Source organism: Alligator mississippiensis, chromosome 8 (genome assembly GCF_030867095.1).
Source record: "Alligator mississippiensis isolate rAllMis1 chromosome 8, rAllMis1, whole genome shotgun sequence".
Taxonomy (NCBI): domain Eukaryota; kingdom Metazoa; phylum Chordata; order Crocodylia; family Alligatoridae; genus Alligator; species Alligator mississippiensis.
In genome coordinates, this window is record NC_081831.1 from 11,000,536 (window position 1) to 11,024,226 (window position 23,691).

General features: G+C 46.7%; 1 protein-coding gene across 5 annotated transcripts in view; it reads right to left on the reverse strand.

Annotated features, from left to right (window-relative positions):
• Nucleotides 1-23,691, reverse strand: part of CACNA1G (calcium voltage-gated channel subunit alpha1 G) — a 346,031-nt gene that overhangs the window by 228,850 nt on the left and 93,490 nt on the right. For all 5 annotated transcript variants that reach the window (XM_059732103.1, XM_059732101.1, XM_059732102.1 and 2 more), the window contains exons 2-3: nucleotides 1,808-1,919; nucleotides 757-890 (exon numbers count right to left, since the gene is read on the reverse strand). In XM_059732103.1, coding sequence (XP_059588086.1) covers nucleotides 757-890; nucleotides 1,808-1,919 — 246 coding nt within the window. The remainder of the gene's footprint in view (nucleotides 1-756; nucleotides 891-1,807; nucleotides 1,920-23,691) is intronic.

The window sequence follows — 23,691 nt, forward strand, 5'->3', positions numbered from 1 at the left end:
ACAGCCAGGGGATTCTCGGGTGCTAGAGGAGCCTTTAATTTAAACCAGGTGCCTCTGAAAGGAAAACACTCATGAAAGGCAAACTTGGTTGCTTTCCCTCAACAATAAAAAAGGGCAATCACGCACATTTCACTGAAATATTCTTCTTGGAACCCAGGCCCTTGCTTTAAACGAGCTGCTGAAACCTCATCCATTTGGGCAATCTGCATGAAACTGAAACTACCAATATTTCTGGAGCCAGAAAAATAGTTTAGCTGAGTGCCAGCTGAGTCCGCCCAGAGCTGCTGAGCGAGAGATCTTACAGTATGGAAAGCACACAGGCTGGCGGAGAACAAAGGCAAACCGTTTCTGTAACATTCCTCCACTCTCTCTTTTGTTGCTGCTGTCTGTAAACTTAACACTAGCACTGCCACAGCTGGTTGCAATTGTCCTAGTTACCAGGCAGATGCAGAGTAAGGAGGTAGCAGGAACGTGAAAATTCAGGGGAAAAGACGATGTCTTGTATGATGCACCGCAGGAGAGAGCTGCCAGCGGCCTCTTGTTCTAGCTACAGTCTAGGACGCTGTCCCCGCTGGGAAAAGAAAAACTGATAGCCACAATCATCCTAGCACATGTTAGAAATAGTTGGGCCTTAGCGTTAACCAACGTGGGCTTTCTTTGTCCTCTGAGACAAAGCTAGCCAAACGGTGCAGCAGATTGTCACTGAGGGCTGCCTACAGCACCAACTTCCAGTCTCCCGTAGCTTTCCCGACTTACCCGGCTATGACAATGAAAAAATCCAGGCGGTTCCACGTGTCTCCCAAGTAGCACTTCTTCCCGAAGATCCCTAGTGCAATCATCTTGACTATCATTTCCACAGCAAAGAAGGCAAAGATGAAGTCATCGAAGCTCTAGAAAACAAAGCAGCAGAATGAGTTCAGAAGAAAAACAGCTGTGCCCACCCCCTGAACTACAGCACGGCAAAAAAGAAAAAGAAAAATGGAAGTCTGCCTCACCGCGATAAAGAGAAGAACATGCTACATGGGTACAAGCATAAGTCTCCTGATCCGTGATGGCCCAAACGGAGCAATATAGACCCAGGCAGAAGAGAGACTTTGGGAGGAGATGACTTTATATTGTACACTGAGCTCAAGGAAGATTCCCCAGCAACTTCCCTCAACTGCTGTTTTTGAAATTAGTAGGGCTGATGGAAGGTACTGAGGACCTGATCCAAAGCCCACTAAAGTCAATGAGTCTTTCAGGGGAATTTAGTGGGCTTCTTATGAAGCTTTGATTAACGATGCTGAGGTCTAAGTTCTGCAAATGGGTACAGCTCAGATAGCAACGGTGCACCTCCCTGCACATAGTTCAATCAATGGGCCTCCAGTCCTAAAGAGAAGGAACCAACACTTTGGGGTGAGGGAGTATTTTAAATTATGCCTGCACTATAACCCAGCTCTTTTCAAAAGTCCTACTGTCCTCCAGAAGGTTTAAGTTGCATTAGGGCCAAAAGGCAGATGACAGTGGCCTTGCCTGACATCAAGAGTTTGCACCAGTGCGCACACATCGGCATGACAGCCCTCTGACACCTCAAATCCTCAGTGTAGGCAACAGCCCAGGCTCGTAAAGGGTCTTAGGGCATTTTTACACATGGGCAGAAGCGAATTTTGGTATCGCGTGGATCACGCTCATTTTCTCTCTCTGCATCTGTGAACAGAAATGGGGCTTTTCCTTTTGCAAACCTAACAATGCTTCTGAACACAGACAAGCGGGAAACCTTCCAAGGCCTCCATTCAATTAGAAACAGTCAGCGAGGAAAGGTCCATACCTGGAGAATCCTGCAGCGTGGGGAGCCACAGGCAGTATCTTCACAGGGGTGGAACATGCCCAGCGTCACACAGTTCAGGAGAATCACCAGCATGCTGAGCCTTTCGAACCAGGTACATAGGAGCTCAGTCAAGGAAACCAACAGCCCTTTCCGAGCAGAAGCTGGGAAGGACCTAGGAGGACTCAACCCATCCTTCTCACCCGCTGGGATTAAGGAAGCCAAGGCACAAACAGGAAATAATAATGAAATCCAGCTCTTCTCTGAGATTTGCCACCTGTGTACCCCAATGAGCTTTATAAAGGAGGTCACCATCTTAACCCCAATTTTATGAAAGAAGATGATAATGAAGGAAGTGATACTAGCTTGGCCAGAGACACAATCCCTTTTTCAATCCAGGGGTTCCCAAGGTTGCTCTTTTTCAAGACAGCCACTCCCATCCTTACTAAAATTCTCCCCTTGATCCCAGAGCCTGGTACCAATACTTTGCTGTTGCCAGCAAACTTATCTGATTGACTCAGATGCTGTGTCTGGGAAAAGGGGATTTGTATGAGAGAAGAATCCTTGTGGGAGTGTCACCATCAAGGAAAAGCCTTACTGAACACACAGGCACTGGAGGGGAATTATGCATTGCTCCCTAATACTCTCAAGGTCCCTTCCTAACCTGCTTTGAGTCTCATGGAAAACCTGGGAAGGAGTCTAGGGGGCTGATTCTTTAGGGTTTTTTTAGTCCCAGCTGGCAATTGGAACATAATTTTTTCCAGGACATTAGACCTTGGTTGGGGGGACACCCAACTTCTGAATATGCCTTCTTTAAAGCTTCTTCCCAAGGCAACAAAGCACTTAAGCAAGTGCTCAAGTTAAAGCACATGCTTAAGGTTTGAGCAATCACTGAATTCTGCCTTCAAAATGGTCTCTATCTGGTTTCTTACAGGAATCCTGCACTCTGTGAACCATTATCTTTTTATTTTGGTACCTGCATGACAAAATGATAGCATGTTTTCCCCATGGTGTCTTGACTAGAATATGACTATAATGTTTAAGAAACTATGTTGAATAAAGCAGCTACGGCATTATTTTGGTGTGCTGGCACCACACATTACACAAACAAATCAACAGAACAATGTAAAACTTTTGGTGGGGGAGGACCAGAAAAATGTCACTTCTTAGCATTTTACAGAATGACACATTAAGAGCACATTGATTTTCTATTAACTATGTTGTGACCCATCATAGGGGCATTTTCCCTGAACAAATGCTGCTGCTCTTCATTCCCAATCCAAATTAGCATGGGTTGAAACATTAACCGACTGTAAGGTTAAGTAGACTCCATGGGGCACAAGCCCCCCCAGCTTGCCACAAAGTAGAAGAATTATTAAATATCTGAGCTGTAGCGGGATAGATTGACACAAAAGCCATTACTTTTGCTGGCAGGAGAATCAGCAACAAATCCACATAAAGAAGTTTGATACCTGGAACTGAACAAAAGGAATTTCTCTGTGTCCCTCTAGTGGGCATTCCCAATGTTTTCAAGCCTAGACGGACACAAAGGCATGCAACAAAAAAAAGAGAAAGGAATCAGTTAGATGCAACTCTAGCATTCCCGTTTCACATTAGCACCAGGTTCTCCTCCCCTTTGAAGAGAGATGCCTTAGGGTTGGCCTCTTCTCCAGGATGTTTCCCAGATTCAATCTGTAGACACAAGGGAAACGGCAAACTGCCATAGCCAGACTGTTACACTCGCACTCACAATGTTTTGAGATCTCACTTATTTTTCTAGTCGCAACATGGTGGCCGCAAGGAGTTTTGTTCGACTCTAGCACATTCTTGAGGTGTCTGACCCTAACTGTTCCTTTGTACGGTGCTAAAGCGCCGCGCGAGAAAAACATACCTCTCTGGCTGTGTTTACAATACATCTGCACTGCAGGATCTTTTCAGCGTTTAATGCCGGTGTCCCAGCACTTCTCTGAAGTGAGTAAATAGCTTTGGGACAGGCGGAGCGGGTGGTGCAGTTACAGAACGCAGACTTGGCCATATAGCATTTTCCCATTAGCAGAAGCAGCTATAAGCCAAACCCCAGTTAACTGAATGGGCGAGCAGGGGAAGCTATGCCCCAAAGGCTGCATGCGAGAGGCTGAAGAAGCAGAGAAAAGAAACGAGTAAGCAGCCTGGCTTCCCAAAAGCGGGCCAGCCATACAGGGCAAGAGAAAGGGGAGGAGGAGGAGGGAGAAACTGTGACATTCATAAAGATCTGGACAAAAGTCCTTGCTTGGCTGAGTGGTCGGCCCCAAAGAGAAAGCCTCCCACTTGTGGAGAGCTACAACAGGGGCTTCTTTACCGAAGCAGAAGGAAGTTGGGCTTTTGGTGCTGGGTACCCTAGGTTCAATTACCACCGATGAAGGCCAAGACTGTACCTGCTTTGCATCAAGTAGCTGAGACTGTACCTGCTCTGCATCAAATAGCTCTTCTCTACAGCTGGGTTGTCTCTTGATTACCTGAGCTCCTAATCACCTTAAGGCTCCCCAAACCCTGGAAAGCAGAATCACCTGGAACCTGCTGGACAAGACAGCCGTGCAGCTGTCCACAGTGCCCGGGGCTGGAGCTGCTCAGCTACCCAACCTGTGGCCTCCCTCGACTTCGATGCAGATGCCTGCCACCTGCAGACTACAGGTCCCTACGTGGAATGCACCACCTTGCTCATTCCCATGTCCTGCTCCTCTATTCTGCATCAAGTCAGCGTAGCCCTTGTGAACATCACAAATCTCCATGGCAGCCATGAGTCGGGTAAAGTTTCGGAGTCTCTGCTGCATACTTAAATACCTTAAACAGGTTAAAAGATTACAGAAAACCAGCAGCCTTGTGAATGGGACCCGCAGATGTTCATAGGTGGAGGGCATTCGGACATTGATTCCTGTTTAATCGCACAGGGTTGAGTCAACATTTGCAAGCTGGGAATCTGGATCTTTTATTTTGAAGGAGTGTTTACATGGTATCGGAAAAGAAATTCCAACTGTCAGGTTGTGGCGATGGCCTGGAATATTTATCCCAAATATAGTCCTGTGGGGGCATGCACACAGCGCAGAGGAGGGGGCGACGCTCTCGGAGGCAATGGCCTTCGGTCTGCGGGTGTTCCCTGAACTCAACTGGGTTGGACGGCATCCATCTGTGGAGCCAGCAACTTCCCCGGCTCTGCCAGTGATGAACTGCAAAGCCTTTAAGAAAATAAAGAATAAAAAAAATTAAAGTGTTTAAGATTCCAAACTGGCAACAGAACATGCATTTAGAGATGGGCTGTGCAAAATGCTCAACACGGGATCAGGAGCGCTCAGAAGTCGTATCCTTCGCAGTATAAGAACCTGGAAAGCTAGATGGACAGACAGACAGACAGGCAGAAGCTTCTGCAAACAAGCAGTGCCTGCTCTAGTCTTTCCTGGCAGTGGAAAATGCTATCAGAGATGGGTGCAGGTCTTGCACTGGTGAAATGTCAATCGGGAGGCAGGATTCAGTGGTGCTGCGGATCCCGTTGGCAGTTATTTGGTGCGTATATGGGATCTTTGGCTTCCATGACTGGTTGAGGGTCAGTAGACACCACACTAGCTCCTTTTCGCAGAGGGAGGGTAGCTACATTTGGTGTCATCTCCAGTTGGTGACTCTGCTGCTGCTTTTCCCCACTGTAGTGAACTTCACCACCCTCCCGTTTCCCTTCTGCCCACTTGCAAGGTCCAAAAGGGCATCCTTTGCTGTAGCACCCTGGGCAAGAGCAGCAGCTGTAAACAAGGGCTCATTTGTTGCAGTACAGAGCTCCCTGTTGCAGTACAGAGGAGAAAGGACTCCTGTTGTCCTCAGTAAACCATCCTGATGGGGGGAGGAGGGGACAGTGGCCTTGTCGGAGGACCTACCTTAAAGAAAGGAAGCTAACAGTTGGGGCTCGGAAGATCTGCAGCCAATTTTGGTCTCTGCCACAGGCACTTGGTGTGACCTTGAAAAAGTCATTTGACCTATCTGTGCCTCACTCACCCCACCTCACCAGCTGTAAAATGGGATGTCAGCAGTTCCTTCATCTATTTACATTGTTCATCCTTTGCCTGTACAGCACCTGGCACAGTGGGGCATTGGCCCCAGCTGGAGCCTCTCAGCATCACCATATTTCACTATGGATACTTTCTATTTCTCAGCTAGCCTGCATTTATCATGGGTTTCTCTCCACCTCCCTTTGACTGATAAATGATAGGAAGCAAGAAACAGTGATGGCTTAAAACTGGATCAAACAAAAGAGAAAGAGAGAAAAGCCTCGGGGCACGATAGCGGCAGATACACAAGATCAAGCAATATTTAAAAAATCTTGTCGGGGCTGCAGTGCAGATGGAATCTGGCCAGCATGGGCACCGCGCGCCTATGGAGAGGCTTCAGCTCCTCTAATTAAAGCAGGAAGGTATTATAGGTACCCACAGATGGAAGCTGCCTGCACAGTCCACAGAGAAGAGCGCAGAGAAGCAACTAGCTTTATTAGGTCTGCTACTTAAATGCAAATCTTGCACAACTTCTTATACTGCAAATGGCAGGTATTCAGGTGACCCCCCCCCCCCATGACTGATCCAACTAAGTCACTGGAGCTACTCTGGAGTAAAGAAATTACTCGCTGTGCATGCGTGGCTCAGAATCTAGCCCTCATTTCAGACTTTATACTACACTGGGAGGACCATGCATCTGCTCAGCAATGGCATCTCTCTGCCTGAAATTCCCTGTGTCGCAGAGAGTTAGACAATCGATTGACAGACCTATTCAGGCAATTCTTGGATGTGCGGCACATCTGTATATTGACTAAGCACTCCCTAGAAAGCTGCTGGTATCATCTCTCCGAGCATGTGATGGCAGGACGGTGACAGCAGGACCACAGCTTTAGTGAACATGTTGGCTACAGTTACACACGGCTTGCTGTGAATTCCTATTCAGCAGATGGTGTTCTGGATCCAAATCAATGTTTGGTCTTTTTAGTGCCACCTGGAGGGGCTTGCTAGGGGGTTACAGGGGAACCCTACAGAACAGTTCAATTGGGAACTCATTTGTAGCCGGCCACAGAGAGCTTGGCCCCTCCTATCTCGGACCACAGCAAGGCCACTTAAGAGCTGCCAGGCTTTCACCATCCACAGCTGCTTCCCTTGCTGAATCACTTCAAAGCACCCTCTTCTTGACAGCATTATGCACAAGGGTCTGATTCATGAGCGCGGCGTGTTAGGAGGGAACACGTGAGGCTTTCACATGCAAATCTGATTAAAAAAGTAAAATCACAGGTAGTCAAAAAAAACCTGCATTAAAGAAATTGTACTGAAGCAACCAAAGGGATGGCAGAGTGGGGAGGGTATGTGCAGAAAAAGCCTTCTGCAGTCCATGGAGGCCACAGCTCCAAGCAGTATATCAGCGTTTAGCCTGAGGTATCACCCCCTGAAGTTTACTCAAGTTTACTTAAGTAAGATGACCCGTAGTCTGAACACCCCTGCGTGGGCAGGTGAGATGCTGACTCCTTAAAGGCAAGTCTAGGCCAACTACATTCTCTTATAATTAAGCATGTCCTAGCTAATTATCCACTGAGCCTTCAGTGCAACAGGCCAAGTGGCTGCTGACTGCAGGAAGCCAGAAGTAATGACACTAGATGGCACGAAGCACTGCTTTACCTTCCTTTCCCTGCAAACAAACTGCTCGAGGGCCAAGAGCTCTTGCGCAGGCTGGGAGAACTTGCATCAGGTGGCAGTACACGTGTCCCTCTAATGCCAGCCTAAGGCCCCAGAGAGAGGGAAGCAATGAGGTTTGAGCCAAGAAAAGATAAGCCCCAACACTGAGCCTTCAATGGAGGAGGGCAAGTACACATGCAAGGTCAATTCTTACCTCTTCTTCCCTACAGCTCACCATGGCTTGGCTTTGGCTACAGGGCCATCTGGGAAGGACGATTCCCCCTAACTGACTCAAAGGGTCATGGTGGGCTTACAAGACATGATTATATATAGCAGAAGAGGTGGTAGAGGAGTTGGTGGGCAGGAGAAAACAGAAGTGCATTGCATGTTGTCCTTTAGCACACCTCCGTCAAACTGAACCAAACCCACAGGCTTGGTAGATATTTTTAGAATAACGTTCCCTTGGAAAAAGAAAGAAAAACTGGGGAGCTCCCTGCTCTCTAGTCCAGTTTCCCCAGACTTGGTTTGCTCTGCAGGGCAGAGCAGTACTGAAGGCTGCCTTTTGGCGTTGACAGGCATCGAGAGAACGGAGGGAAGGGACTCTTTCTCTGAGCTTGGGAGGAGAGCGGGGAGTATTCTTGGCATTCGTTTTCTCCCAGCAAATTTTCTTTTCACCATTTGACACAAGGGAGGAGAAAAGGGGAGGGAAAGACAGACACCGAATCCTTTTTAAACCACCCCACTGTGGATTTGTGCGGGCTCCTCTCTAGCAGTGGCTCATCCTTGCATGAAGGAATAAAGGCAGCCTTTTACCAGGGTCGCCGACTCGCTTGTTTTTTGTTTTCTCGACGGATGCATGCCGAATCCCTGTCGGAGAGCTTGGCAGAGCTGAGCCCATTGTCAGGTTGCTAAGCAGGTCCTGAAGGATTAGATAAACTACGCAAAGCGCTGTACAAAAGGTAGGGGGGACAGACATCATAGCCAGCGAGTGCTGGGATTCGAGTCCTCCAGGGCTCTGGCTGGGGGGATAAAACAGTGTTATCTCAGTAAAGCGCCTGGGCTCCTGTGCTGCCTCTGATCTGAACCAAGCTGATTAGGTGGTGGGACAACTGCTCTGCAAGTGGCTTCTGGCATTCCCACTTTCCAAACACAGCCGGGCCAACATCTGGAGTTGCACCCAACAGGGGCACACAAGGCAGCACCTCTGCACACACCCACCCACACATGTGTGCATATAAAAGCTAAAGACAGCACCTGTTTCCCCCAGTAGACTCTTCCCCCTCATTCAGTCCCCTTTCCAGCTTTCTCCCTGCCAGTGTTGCCCCCTCTTGAGCTTCCCAGAGGCCCAAACACATTCATCACCCTGGCAGCTCACTCCAGTCCTCTGGAGAGCAGCAGCCCAGTTAGGGGCTGCCTAATGCTCGGCCTCAGACTTACTGCTCCTACAAGGAGCTATCAAACAAGGGCCCCGGACCTCAGGTATCCTGCCTCGACTTGCCCTAAACACAGTCCTGAAGGTAAGGGTCCTTCACCTTCTCTCTCTTTCCCTGGAGCACCTCTGGAGCGTAGGCACAGGATCACACGCAGGAGAGCAACCTGCACGCCCGGCTCTGCTGAACAGAAGCCGCGAGCTGTAGAGAGCCGGGAGGGAGGCAGCAGCTTGTTTGTGAACTTTTCTGCTCGATTTCACAGAAACAAAGAGCATCCCAAATCTGGTGGCACTTTTCTAAAGGAGGTATTTGTAAGGAATCCATATGCAGTGAAACACAGTTAGTTGGCTGAGAAATCACACACACATACCAGGAAGGAGCCCACACTAGAGCCTGGGTCCATCAGCTATAACCATACAAGTCTCTTGCAAATAAGGCACTGCCATCATATCTCTGCATTAACTGCCATCATATCACTGGCAATTGGTGACTCACGGGTCCAGAGTCAATCTGTTGCAATGAGATCCAAGTCCAAGGGACCATTATGAACTTGCTCACCCCTAGCTGCTACAGGGATGGTTGCTACTCAGTGGCATGGGAGAGTTGAGAACCAGAGAAGGATGCCTCAATGCAGAGGTTTGGAGAGCCTTGGACTGAATTGGTAGCCCCAGTGGGAAGAAAAAAGGGATCTGATTCGAGTGAGCAACCCACACCAGGGACAGGCAATTATTTTGGGCAGAGGGTCACTTACTGAGTTTCGGCAAGCCATCGAGCGCTGCATGACAGGCAGCCCAGGGCAGATTAATATTCATTTCCTAAATTTTTTAGGAGCCCCACGGGCTGGATAGAATAGCCTGGGAGGCTGCATCCAGCCCCCGGGCCACATTTTGGCCACATCTGCCACAGCCTGTCAAAGCATCACCTTCCCCTTGGGTGGGGCAACTGGCTCCAAAGCAACACCTGGTGGCGAAGGAGAGTCATTACAAGTCTTTGAGTAGTTTACTGTGTGCATGACACGAATCTATAGATAGGGCCAGGTAAGTGGCAGAGATGCAAAAAACATGTTCGAGCAGTGTTATTTTAATGCACTGAAAAGACATTTAAAGCAGTGGGAAATCATGATCGTGCAAACAGGAACGCAGTTGCAGCGGCGTAAATGGAAAAGGTCGTGGCGTGGAGAAATGCCCATACTGCACACTGCAATTAGATTGCTGAATGCAGATGACAGGGGGATCCCCCTCCATTCCCCTTAGCAGCCCCTCTCCTTCCTGGGCCATGATGCTAGAACTAGACTTGTGGCTTCCTCCGCTGTTGTCTTGAACAGTCACATGGCAGCGAGGCAAAGCAGCCAGGTGTGATAAGAGCTGCAGTCACCATGCAGGCAATTCCTGCTCCCCTGTCACTATTGCTGCAAAAAGGACAGTGATGACCTCTTTACTAATATTTCCAACATCACTTAAACCACACAGGCTCCAGGTGCAGCTCTTAGACCCCAGGCGGAGGTGTTAGAACATGTTGCACCACTGTAACACCTTCCATGCAGGGATAAGGAAATGCTTTGCAAACAAACACACCACAAACATGTGCCTTGGAGGTCATGTCCGGCAGCAGAGCACTGGACAGGGAAACCAGAAATCCCGAATTCTGTGTCTAAAACCAACTCCCCCCACCAGGAAGAATCCCAGCTGATTCAGGCTGAATTCTTCTCCGGAGGCCTAAGGGCCACTGTAGTAAGCTGGAGCTAATGCAGAGGTAAGCAGTGAGAGGACCTTCTCCCCTGACTTGAGCACTCATGCAAAGCCAGCCTCAGTACTTGCAAAGCCATCGACACTGTATATGCTGCTTAGCATCATTATGTGTATGCATAGGAGCATCCTCTTATGCACCCAAATGCCATAGGCACCTTTCAATCCCAAGCCCACATGCTTCCCATGCCACTGAACCTACACATACCCGAAACCACATGCGTGACATGGATCCAAGTTTACATTTCCTCAAGCCAGACAGGCCCAGGGCCATGCATACATACACGCATGAACACCGATCAATGCATACCCCTGTGACCTGAATCTACAAATACCCACCACCCTGGGCCCAAAACATTCATTCAAAAGTCCTCCTTCATAATTTTTCCCCACTGCTTCCCACTTCTCTGCCAAGCAGGCTGGAGCACCATCTTTTGCCACATCTCTGGAAGCAGTTTATTTGTCACCAGTCCAAAGGTGCAGGCATGCCTTGTTCTCTTTCTAGGATGCACTCAAAATCTCAGTAGCCATGTGCACTTTTGCAGTGAAAAACAGTTTTCAGGAAGAAAAATACAATGGGGTGAGGAAGGGTGGGACAGGATTTTATTTGCCAATGGTGTTTTTACTTTCCAATTTTATCTGCAGACCCATTTACCAACATATCGCTCCCCGAAGCAAATACCCTTCTGTCTCACGTGACACTTCCCCCTGATTACATATTCCTGGGGCGGAGGCAGGAGAGGAGATCTGCTATTGCTCAGGGTGATATGTTAATGTACAGCTGATGGTTACCGCTTTGTACCTGCCGGTGTTGGAGCCGAGTGGCTGACAAAGGAAAACTCTTCAATTAGCAAGAGAAGGTGCTTATTGAATTTTTCTCTCTGCTGCTGCTTTGGCAGTGTAGGAAGAAGATGGGGTTCGGGGAGCACTGAAGAGATTTTGCCAGTCCCTGAGTGACAGGCTCAGCAAAGAGGTCTAAATATTTTGGGCTGAATTCATCAGTATGCTCTGCCAGCTTTGTGCTACTCTGGTGATGCAAAGCAGCCATAAACCCAGTTTAACTAGCTGGTTTAAGCTGGGTTCACATCACTGGAGTGACACAAAGCAGCTGGAACGTCCCAGTGAATCTGGCCATGTACTGTAATCTCCCTAGGGAAAGGACCGTGTCTTCCTACGTGTCTTGGGCAGCACTAAGCTCAGTTAATGCTTCATAAAATAACTGTTCACAAGGACTTGAGCTTCCCTCGCAACCACTCCCTGAAGCAAGCTCACCCTCCAAGTGGCTGGCTCACCGTCTCTGGGGTCTTCGGGACTGATTCTCTTCTCTCACTGATGAGAAATGAGAAGAAAGTTGCGAGTTGCACTGGACTAGACGGGAGAGGGATCCCGGCAGAGACACAGCGATGGTGTTGCAGACAACAGACCGCAATCCCACTGCTGTAAACCCTGCTGTAAATGCCTCAGCCGACCCCCAAGCCTCCCTCCTGACCTGTCATCCATCTGAAATCTGTCCATTTTACAGACTAAAACCCTCAAAGCGGTAACTAATGTTCCCCTCGGGACCTCCAGCTGGAGTTTCAGAATGGCACGACATAGGATGGATGCGCTCTGTCTGTTTGAAAGCCTAAGAGAAAAATCTAAACAAATCTGGATGAGACCCGAGATACCAAGGTCCTGATATGCAGAGATGTACTTTCCTCTGAACGTCCAGTACTGAACGCTAGGGCTAGGGACAGACATTACATATAAACCAGTTTAAGCGGTTTAAACCTGTAACAGAACAGACGTTCAGTGCACATAAACCAGTTTGAAAATGGCTGAAACCAGTTTGAGAGAAACCTGGTTGAATGTAGTATCAGACTTAACCGATTTGGGTCAAACCGGTTTATGCAATATCTGTCCCAACCCTAGTAGAAACAGGATGCAGGACCAGGTGGGTCACTGATCCAGTGTTGCTACTGCTATGCATACCTCAAACTAACTGAAGTCATCTGGAATTGCAGGGCTTCAGTTTCCCTAAAAATCAGGCCAAGGTGTTGCAAGCTGGGCATGCAAATATTGGGGACCCTTTTCAAAAATGCCGGCCTGAGGGTGAGAGACACTGGGTAATGTCCTGTGTGCTTCTAGTCAAGCAGTCTTGTGTGAAGCACCCAAACATCGACTGCACTCGCTCCTCCTTTGGGATCCTACACTCCTTGCCCTAATTCAGGCTGAATAGCCTTGTGCCCAGCAAATAGTCCAGCTGGACTCAACTGGGCTGCTCTGACTAACAGTGCTCAATAAAAGATAACCCATTTCAAAAGCTGTCTTAAGTCACAGGATTCACAAGTAACCCCACTTTCTCCTCTTTTTTTAAAGTGGGTTTTACAAATTGTTTTTGAAAAACCCCATTGCATTAAGAGCATTATTTATAGATGTTGGTACATTCAAAACCTGCCGTGTGTTAAAATGTTGGGAATGCTTTTGATAACATTTCCTTGATATTAAATCAATAACAAACCATTAAAAATGAAAATGCCCAAATAGTTAATAGTTTGTTGTGGGAGGTGGGGAAAGGGGTGAATAAACGGCCTTTAAATAAAACACTTTGCTGTTGAAAGAATTTCAGCCAGCCCCAGCTCTCAAAGAGATGCTACCCAACCTGTGCATAGCTGGCAAAAATCTGACCTTTCATAATTAAGAGGCAAGAACTCAGGATTTAATTATGCAGCATTATCCTACTTAAGATGATCAAAACAGATGAATATTGTGTTATCTGCAGTACGATTTGGTTTCACAGGTTTGGATCAAACTCACCAGTGACTGAATTATGTGAAAAGCTGTTGCTCAAAGGCACCACTACCAAACAGGATTTTGGGGGTGCCTCTAAATTCAGCATCAATTCACAAGTCACAATCATTCACAAAGCAACCCATAGTCAATGGATCCCTCTGTGCCTCCCCATGCATTTAGTTTCACGAGCACTCACAATACACTACTATTGCAGTTGCAAGGCTTCAAAGCAGCTAGATCAGTGGTATTTCTTCTATTTCTTTCTCTTCAAAATCTCCCAGCAGGTGCTATATTTTGACCTCTTTTCCCCATCCTATCTACATAATGATCAGCAATTAAATAATTATATTGACATTTAAAGTGCCAGCATTAGGTTATGACATTAAACATGCCAAGGAAATCAATAAGGATGGGGGAGGAGAATTTACACTTCCCATAGGTTGCCTGCAGGCTCAGGAAGATATCCCTGTCTCAGTTTACACAGGGTGGGGGGGTCACACTTGCAAGATTTCTCTCTGCCATGTGAGGAATAGAAACTTGCTCTGATTTTGAAACAAAACCTGGGAGCCCGCAGAACCTGAATGTGCCTTGCAGGCCACAAAAATACATCAAGCAGAATTGGATCTAGCCCATGTGTTGGCTGTGCTGACACCTCTGTTCCAATCCATTCCCTATTTTCTGGGAAACAGGCCAATCCCAAATCCCTCCTAATGCTCCAGGCATGAAGGCCCACAGCTATTCCTCTGTAGCTGGGGGAGCGGGACTTCTGAACTCTTTGCTGTGGTTCCACGCAGATGCTTTGCTGTGCTTTGCACACGAGAGCAGCAGGTACTGAGCTGGGGCCCTCAAATCCATGCTACTCCAGCCCGAGAATATGCGCTCATCTCCTGCAGGCTGAGCTAAGTGCCTGCTCTTCGGAGCAGAGGCTGTTGCTTGACAAATGCACAGAAAATGTTTTGGTTTTTTTTTTGAGTCCTGGAATTTTTGTGCAAATGTGATATGAAAATTGGGTTGAAATGACAGTCTTTCCCTGCAGTGTCAGTGAGACCCACCGGCTTAGGAGTGAAAGTAGGATAAGCCGCAGACGTTAATGAGAATGGAGTTTTAGGCTTCATTCATATCATCAATTCCAGAAATAGTCCCTTTGACAAGAGCATAATAGGACTTCCAGGGTTTGGCCTTTGAAAAGGGGGAAAAAATGACTAAAATCCTAAAATATTAATTCGGGCGGTTCAAGGGGAAAGTGAAAAAGTCCTTCAAAATTAATCTGCCTCACAGATGGAAATAATAACCCCCTTTTCAGCTCTGTCTTGGACTGCACGGGTCCACACACACGAAGCGGCTCTTAATGTAAAGCCCAGCTGACGGGTTAGAGGATTCCTATCAAAATCCTGGACATTTAATTGGATTTTTTTTTTTTTTTTTTTTTACTGTATTCCTTTGAAAGAGAAATTGGGCGTCTACACTTCCATTGTGTGCTCACGGCGTTTGCTGAACCGTCTGCTTCTGCCACAGTTACCTTGGTTTCAGATTTAGTTTGCAAGAGCCATTTACTACCTTGGATTACACCATGTTGCTTTGGGGCCAAGGTGTAACCTGCTGTACATCCCCTCGGATTAGAGCTGCCACAGATTAAGCTCAGGGGGTGATCGTTAAGCTTCTGCCCCACAGTTGTAAGATGCCTATCCAGGCTTTTATTCCTAGGCATAATCTTAACAGGTTGGCAACGGGAAATGCCCCTTCCAGTGCAATCTGCAGCTGGTCGAACCATTTGTAATTTAGCAGCTTTCCCTTTTTTCCATCTCCTTGCTAAAACTGGGCAAGTAAGTCTTAGTACTCTTGAATTTACTTGTTCAAGCCAAGACGAACGAAGACGGATCAGACGCTGGTTGCTCCTGCAGCCTTTTGGCTCTCAGAGTGCAAGAGGGCTGTAAAGCTGTCTCATAGGGGAAGATGACTCCGTACAAGGGACTAAGGGCCCACCTTTCCTAGGTTAGAGGATTAATCGGGGACATACAGGGGTATGGCTACAGCACTACTGAGTCTGGCAATTCTCAGCTGGAACAGAGGCCTTTCCAGGGCTGTTAAACAACACGAATTAGAGCTCTCACCTTGCTCTGATGAATAGGTGCCAAATTGGTGTGGGATCCAGAAGGAAGGGACATAACAGTGTTGTAAAAGCACCTGTGTCCTTAACCCCATTTCTGAGACAGACACACTGATTTATAAAGACATATACCAGAACTAGACCCCTGGGTCAATTTTTTTTCAAGTTTACTGCACTGAGTCTTCCAAATTCTTCCTCCCGCTATCTCGGATAGTTGTGACTCAATCACATCCATCTTATTTTGGCTCCTTGGCTGGGCAAGGGGACCTCTCAGAGTCAGGTTTCGACGATTATTCATCCAAGTCAAGCATGAGATTTTAACATGAAGTTTGTGTAAGAACGTGTGCTAGTAAAAGTGCGATTGCACTTGGGAAGCAAGCACAAGCGGAGCCCCGCTGGGGGCTGAAGTAGATTAGCTCAGTAATCTGGACAATATTCACAGGCCAGTCTGACACCGTTTACTCAGCTCTATAATTGCTCGCCTGATAACACCTGCCCCTTGGCTTCAAACCATAAAACCCACTGATAAAAAACACACTTAGACTCTGCTGTTAGTTAACATGATGCAACCCCACTGAATCCAGTCGACTGTGCCTGCAATGGGGGCTTCTGTATTTGATTGCGGGTGCTGCTCCAGAGGCAATTCCAGCTGCTGACTTGAAAATGGGAATCAGAGGATCCTACAGACATGGGGCTGGACAGGACCTCCAGAGGGCATCTAGCCCAACTCCCTACCCGAGGCAGGATCATCCCTATCCAAACCATTCTTTACAACCCATAATCTAAACTCATCAGAAAACTACTGTCAACCTTGGCACAACACAAGACACCCTAGCCTTGCACAGGTGAGACAGCCAACATCCTGTTTCTATAAAAACACACCAGGACATGCCTCTTACGTATTTTTGTAACGGTTTAAAACGGGTTCATCTCCAATGAAGAGGCCCAGGAGGCTATTTTAATTTAAGTAGCTTCAGAGTTAGACCTAAGAAGCCAGAACAGGGCAATTTTTCATCCTGGTGTTTTTAAAATTTCATCTTTATTTCCTTTGCGCATAGTTGGGGCAACATATCCTTGGCTTCCCTGTGCCATTCGTGGGCAGGATCCTCTTGCGTCTCTATTTGGGAGGCAACCAGCCCACAACTAACCATATGAAACCCCCTAAAAGAAGCCACTTTAACCCTGGAAATTGCACAAAAAAAGTCCGCCAAACGCAAGTTGTGAAGAACAAGGTGATTTTTTTAAATGGTAAAATTACTCTTTTAATGGAAGGAAATAAAAGTTTCAGAGTGTAATAAACTTTTACACATAAAGGATGCCTTTTTCTCCCACAGGCTTATTGCCTGGAATGCAGACTATACGCAGGAAAATTTCCTCACATTACTGAAACGCAGCTATCTCTGAAGGGTAATTCAGCGGTCATTTAGCAGTGCAGAGCAACAAACTTGGCTGTTCAGGTGAGGAGCTAAAGAAGAATGGTGTCTTTATGGGGAATTTACCTTGGCAAATTAAATCAGAACTTGGCCAATGCACCAGGGGTCAGCATTGCTAATTCCAAATGTTCAAAATTCATGACTTTAGACTCAAGAATCATGAGATTTGCAGCACACATCAATTTGGGGTTTCTAGAGCAAGAAAACCTTTCCCAGCCCTGAATTAGGACAAAGACTAAAAAAAAATGCTGAAAATCTGAAAGATAATTCATTTTGTTCCAGTAATTTCTACCCGTTTCCTTTTGATGTTACTACTTTTCTAATTGCATAGAAAAGTTATTAACTTACATTTTGAACTCGAAAACTGGAAATCCTGTGCTTCAAATGTTATATTTATACACACACACACGCACATACATACACACACACACACACATATTACATATACACACATACATATACATGCACATACGTATACATATTCACACATGCACATACATACACACACATAATATTTTGAACAACTTCAAAGTTATTGAAATGTGCAACATATATATATTAACCAATTATATATATTACACATTTAATATATATTCATATATCTAAAACAATTATATAAAACCTTTCAATGACTCTGAAGTTGTTCAAAAGATTTTACATTATGGAAAAATTCTTTGAGACTCAACTGTTCCCCTCTCCACCGAAATATTTTGGCTTTGAGGAACCAGCATTTGCTCAATCAGCTTATTTGCTTTCTGCTTTTAAGCCTTAGGACTGACATTTTTAAATTGACTCTCAAGAGGGTTAAAAATCTTACTCTTTTAAATGAAAGCTGAGTCTGACTGAATCCCAAGACTTGAGAAGCTGTGTTTTAAGAACATCCCTAAATATCAGCCTAGCCATCAAAATGACAAGAGTTGGCAACACTGAGCACTCTACTCTGGCAAGAAGAATGGCAGCCTCTTTAATGACTGCGCAGGGTCAAGACCTTGGGTTTATGACTCATCCAAAAGCAAGACACTTTCACAGGACAATATCCCCAAAGTGGCATGCTGTTGTAGCTTTGGCTTAGCAGTGACTTGGGGGGAAAAATACCAGCTCCTGGGTCGCCAGCACTGGATTCTACAATGCAAGTATCTCCGGAAACACCCTCTACATCCTCACTTGGCTTGTAATGTTTAAATTAAATGAGGTTAATTTAATCCTATTTATCCAGGGATGACCATAGTGCCTCCCATTTATAGCTTATTCTTCAATGTTTCACCAGTTACTTTTAGCTCACACTTTAGTCCTCCTCTCCACCCATCCATTTTCCCTTGTTTTTTCATCCAGTCTTGTCTCATAATATTAGCATCTAGTTTCCTTAAGAAAAAAAAATGGGAAATGGATTGTCTTTAAGGGTTCCCATAATGGGCCTTGCCTTTGTAGTTCTAAGTAACCAGGCAAGCCATTTAATGTCTAAAATTTGACATAAATATTGATTTATGGAGACCCGAAGTCTTCTCATCAGCCTTTATTTTTCCATGTTTCAGCTCAGTATAATAAAAGCAGCTTCACATTTGCTTTAAAGATCTTACGCTTGGCTCTCGGTGGCATTTGCCTCAACGTCCAAACTGTGTTCAGGAGACTAAATACGACTTGTGATTTCTTAATTTTGGCATAGAGATCTCTCTCATTGCCATTAGAGCAGCTCACAAAACTTCTGGGATAAGTCAAGTCCTGGTCCTCTTCAGCAGGCAGGCTAGTCATTGCTGCCTGCCATGACATCCCCATTTCAACCTGAATTTTTTTCAGTTTCCTCTTCCAGGTTTTTTTTTTTTTTTGGGGGGGGGGGGGGGCTATCTAACAGCTGCTGGACCATAAGATCATTTACAATCGCAAAGTCTAGGTCGTTTAACTGTTGAGATGATGATGTCCATTCTATTCTTGACTTTTCATTTCTACTTACAGCTCCCCAAATCCAGTTATAACCAGAAGAAAGGGCAACAAAAACCCTTGTCTACTGGTATTGTGGTATACCATGCATTCAAATCCACTCTAAAAGGCTTTAACAATCTTTTCTAGAGTTTCATAATATTCCAATGACTTCCAAATAATTTCCCTGTCCGTGTTATCAAATGTTTTTTCAAAGTATAAAATGCATGGCCAGCATTGCTTGGCATTCAATTGTTTCATAGTTTCATAACTGTCAGGGGCTTACACATCATCGGGTCACAGACCTTTCTCAAGGAAGCTATAGGATGCAAATGTGATTTTTGTTTCATGAAGTTAGGCTGTTGCTCGTTAAGTTGGGTGTCCATTAATCCTGCCAAAGGTCTGATTAATATAGAGTGAAGCATAATGTCTTTCCAGCTCTTGTTCGGCAGAAGATTGTCTTTAGTTAGGAATTTATCCAGGAAACATTTCCTTCCACTCATGGGGGGCATTGTCCCCTTTCCAAATTGTACCAAAAAGTTCATTCAAGGCATCGATAGAATTGGATCTCCTGCCTCTAAATACCTCTGCCAGAACTCTATCCATCCTAGGAGCTTTTTCCATTTTTCAAGGCTCACCTTCATTGACACCCAAAGGCCAAGCTGCATTCTCAAAAGCTGGCCGCTGGGGCATGTCACAAGGATCTTCTGGTCACTCCGAATGTCAAATGCTTTCAAAAGAAATCCTCCATCTCTTCAACTGATCTTCTCATTTTGCAATCAGAACCCCAATTTTGTTCTTAACTGCCTCATCCCATTTTGATAGTCCTCCAGTTAGTTGCAATGCAATTGTCCTGTTCAGCTGGATAACAATGGTGATGCAATCTATTTCTGCAGAGCACTGATTATTTGCTATTCAGGATAATACTTCTGTGCGCTAAGCAGGACATTCCCACCTTCCCCAGTACTCCCACAGACCTGAGCTGTTACTGGCATCAGCGCTTTCATCAACACTTGACAAGAAGTGGTCTCTTTTGCTTATCCTGTGGCTACCATTAAAAACAGCTCTCTAGACATGTATCTGCTGCAATCATGGCTTTCTCGAGTGGTGAAGATCATGCCTGCTATGATCAGACAGGACAGGCTGACCTTGGTTAGGAAAAATTTACTTGGATCATTGAGACTTGAGAACTTTCCCCCTTTCTTCTCCTTCTCCCCGCCATTAGTTTCAATGCTGTTATATCTCTGGTCTTCCAGATGCCACCTGGAGTGGCAGTCAGAAATGCCAGAGGCCAAGAGTTGAGCTCCACTAGTTCGGATAGTTGTTGGAGTCTGCTCAGCCAAACCACCCTCTAAGCGGCAGCTATTCAAGTGCACTAGGACTATGAGGGCTGGCTGAAGAGAAAGCCCAGCATTTCTCATGAACTGCTCCACCAGTCTGCTCTGGCTGCACAGAAGTAGGCAAGCTGTGGGGCTTAACTCTGGCCATAAATCAGGGGTGGGCAAAATGCAGCCTGCGGGCCGGATGCGGCCCACCAGGCCATTCTATCCAGCCCGCGGGTCCCCTAAAATAATTTAGAAAATTAAAAGACATCTGCCCCTGGCTGCCTGCCATACGGCCCTCTATGGCTTGCCAAAACTCAGTCAGCGGCCCTCCGCCCGAAATAATTGCCCGCCCCTGCCATAAACAGTCCCAGCTGATCTGTGCAGCCCTGCCTACCCCCATCCCCAGATACTTACAGACCACATCCTCTAATATGCATAATCATGCCCGCGCTAGACCCTGGAGAGCTTTCTGTACAAGAATTTTTCGAGGTTTGACCCTCGCAATTTTCCACACTGTTGAGCTGTCCAAGAGGAAAAGAGCAATCAGCGGTGCTCAGACACTGCCGTGACAGACGCTATAGAAAATGCTGACAAATAGGAATCCCTGCTACTTCAGACCAGCAGAATCATTAAAACCAGGCTCGCGGTGAGGTTCAGGCAGAGGCGACGAGGTTAGGGGGGCACAGTGCAGGCTAATACTGTTTAGCTCGGAAAAGCCCTTTAAAGGGCTGCTTCCTTCAGGCTGCCTCTTTCTGCGGGTCCAAGCAGAGGATGGAGATGCTCAGGCACCTTCTGGGTGCTCAGAGCTGATAGCACTGCCAACACCAAGAAAGCAATGGCTTCAGCAAGGCTCAGCATCTCTCTCTACTCTCTCCTCCCAATGTAAAGAGCATTTATTGCTCCCGCGGCTGACACAACCCAGAACACCTACCGGGGCCTGAACTCAGTTACGTAAACTCTGGATGATAATGTCCCCTGCATGCTGACAGCTCCACAGACCATGCTTAATGCAACCTAAGTGAATTTTCCTTTTAACTGTTTAAGGTGTGTGCTTGGGAGCTGGGGACTCCAAGGAGGAAAGGAGTCATCGTCCTACCCAGCCCCACGAGCAAGGTGAGCAAGGACGGAGAAAAATCCCATCTCAATGGGCAAACTCTGTCTCAGGCTTTATGGAGCAGATTTTCCAAGGAGCTTCTGGGAGGCACAGGGTGCTGGCTAGATCCTGAGCTCTGGCAACAAATCTCTCCCTCCATTCCTCGTAGCTGTTTTAGCACCTTGGCTGGCATTTCTAATGCACTAGGTCAGGCTCTCCTCCCACTCACATTGACATAAATGGGCTGCGTGGGTGTCAGAGCGCAGAATTTGCCCCACTGTGTACATATCTCTCCTGATCTTCATTTCCGAGCCAGCTTCAGTGGCTCTTAATTCAGACTCAAAGCCAGCCATTAGCTCCCATTATAAACCCCCTAGGATAAGGTTCCTTATCTGCTGCTCAGGTGGTGTCTTGTGCAATAAAGCCTCTCTCAGCAGACTGTTCCTGTATCACTGTTGTAAGTGGGGGGCAAGGGTTATAATGTAAAATATTGAAAACACTCTAAAACGCTCGCTGGTGTTTTCTAAGATATTTGAGTCTGCCCTAGCCCTACCTTGTACAGCATATAGCGGGTGGAAACTTCACCCCTGAACATTTCAAGACACAGCCCCAGTGAAAACAGCTCCTTGAGACCATATAACATTAAAGTGTGCAAGGCATTAGAAGACTGCAAATGCTAAAGAGCTGTCAGTCGGGCTGATTACCTGGTAAACATTTGTAATGCAAAGCAGAGTCACATCCTAACTAAATGCAGACTCCACGATCACAGTCTGAAAAAGTGAGGGAGGGAGAGACATGGAAACCTAAGTAATTGCTACAACATGGGCAGAAGGCTGTTTCTCTTGTGCGGCACCAAACAAACACAGACGGGAATAGGGCAGGCTTCCCCTCCCCAGAGCCTGATGAGCACACACCAACTGTCTGAAATGGGGAAGGGAATGAGGACTCAATGGGGAGCTGCAGAAAGGGAGGTAGACATTCAAGTGTGAGATGAAACATGCTGGACCCCATTTTCTCCCTTAGTGCTGGGGGAATCAGTCATGTGATGGAGAACCGCAGCATCTTTTCCAGCTTCACCGGTTGCCTAAAGTGCTCCAAAATGCCCTTTCCCCCCGTAACATCTTCAGCCAGCTTTGAGCTTCTCTATACCCCACAAAGTCTCAAAGGCACCCTCAGATTGCACCCTGCTCTTTTCCCATCCCAGTGTACACAGAGAAGGAATGAGTTTGTATTATCTCACCTTCTATCCTACGTAGAGAAGATGGAACAATTTGGGATGATATAAAGGTTCCACTGCCATTGGTTTGGGCTGATTGCGTTACTCTAAAATCAAGGGACACCCCATCCACCGCTCTCCCTGCATCCACAGAGCCAGCTATTCTAAGCACTTGGGGGAGAAGAAGGGGATTAGGGACAGTCAGCATGGATTCACCAGGGGCAAGTCACGCCTGACCAACCTGACCGCCTTCTACGACGAGGTGACTGGCTCTGTGGATGTGGCGAGACCAGTGGATGTGGTTTACCTTGATTTTAGCAAGTCTTTTGATATGGTCTCCTACAACAGTCTCACAGGCAAGCTAGGGAAGTATGGGCTGGATGAATGGATTTTAAGGTGGATAGAAAACTGGCTGGAGCATCGGGCTCAGAGGGTAGTACTCAATGGTTCAATGTCCAGTTGGCAGCTGGTATCAAATGGAGTGGCCCAGGGCTCGCTTCTGGGGCTGGTTCTGTTATATGTCTTCATAAATGACCTGGAAGATGGCAGAGTGCACCCTCAGCAAGTTTGCAGATGACACCAAGTTGGGGGGAGTAGAAGATACGCTGGAGATAGGGCTAGCATTCAGAGTGACCTTGACAAATGAAGGATTGAGCCAAAAGAAAGCTCATGAGGTTCAACGAGGACAAGTGCAAAATCCTGCACTTAGGACAGAACAATCCTATGTACCGGTACAGGCTGGGGGCTGACTGGCTGGGCACCATCTCTGCAGAAAAGGACCTGGGGGTTACAGTGGACAAGAAGCTGAATATGAGCCAGCAGTGTGCCCTTGTTATCAAAAAGGCTAATGGCATACTGGGCTGTATTGGTAGGTGTGTTGCCAGCAGGCCAAGGGAAGTGATTATTTCCATCTATTCAGCACCGGTGAAGCCACATCTGGAGGACTGTATTTAGTTTTGGGGCCCCCATTACAGAAGGGGTATGGACAAATTGGAGAGAGCCCAACAGAGAGCAAAAAAAAAAAAAATGGTTTGGGTGTTGGGGAACATGATTTATGAGGAGAGGCTAAGGGAACTGGGATTATTTAGTCTAGAGAAGAGAAGGCTGAGGGGGATTTAATAGCAGCCTTCAACTACCTGAAGTGAGGTTCGAAAGAGGACGGAGCTACTGTTCTCAGTGGTGG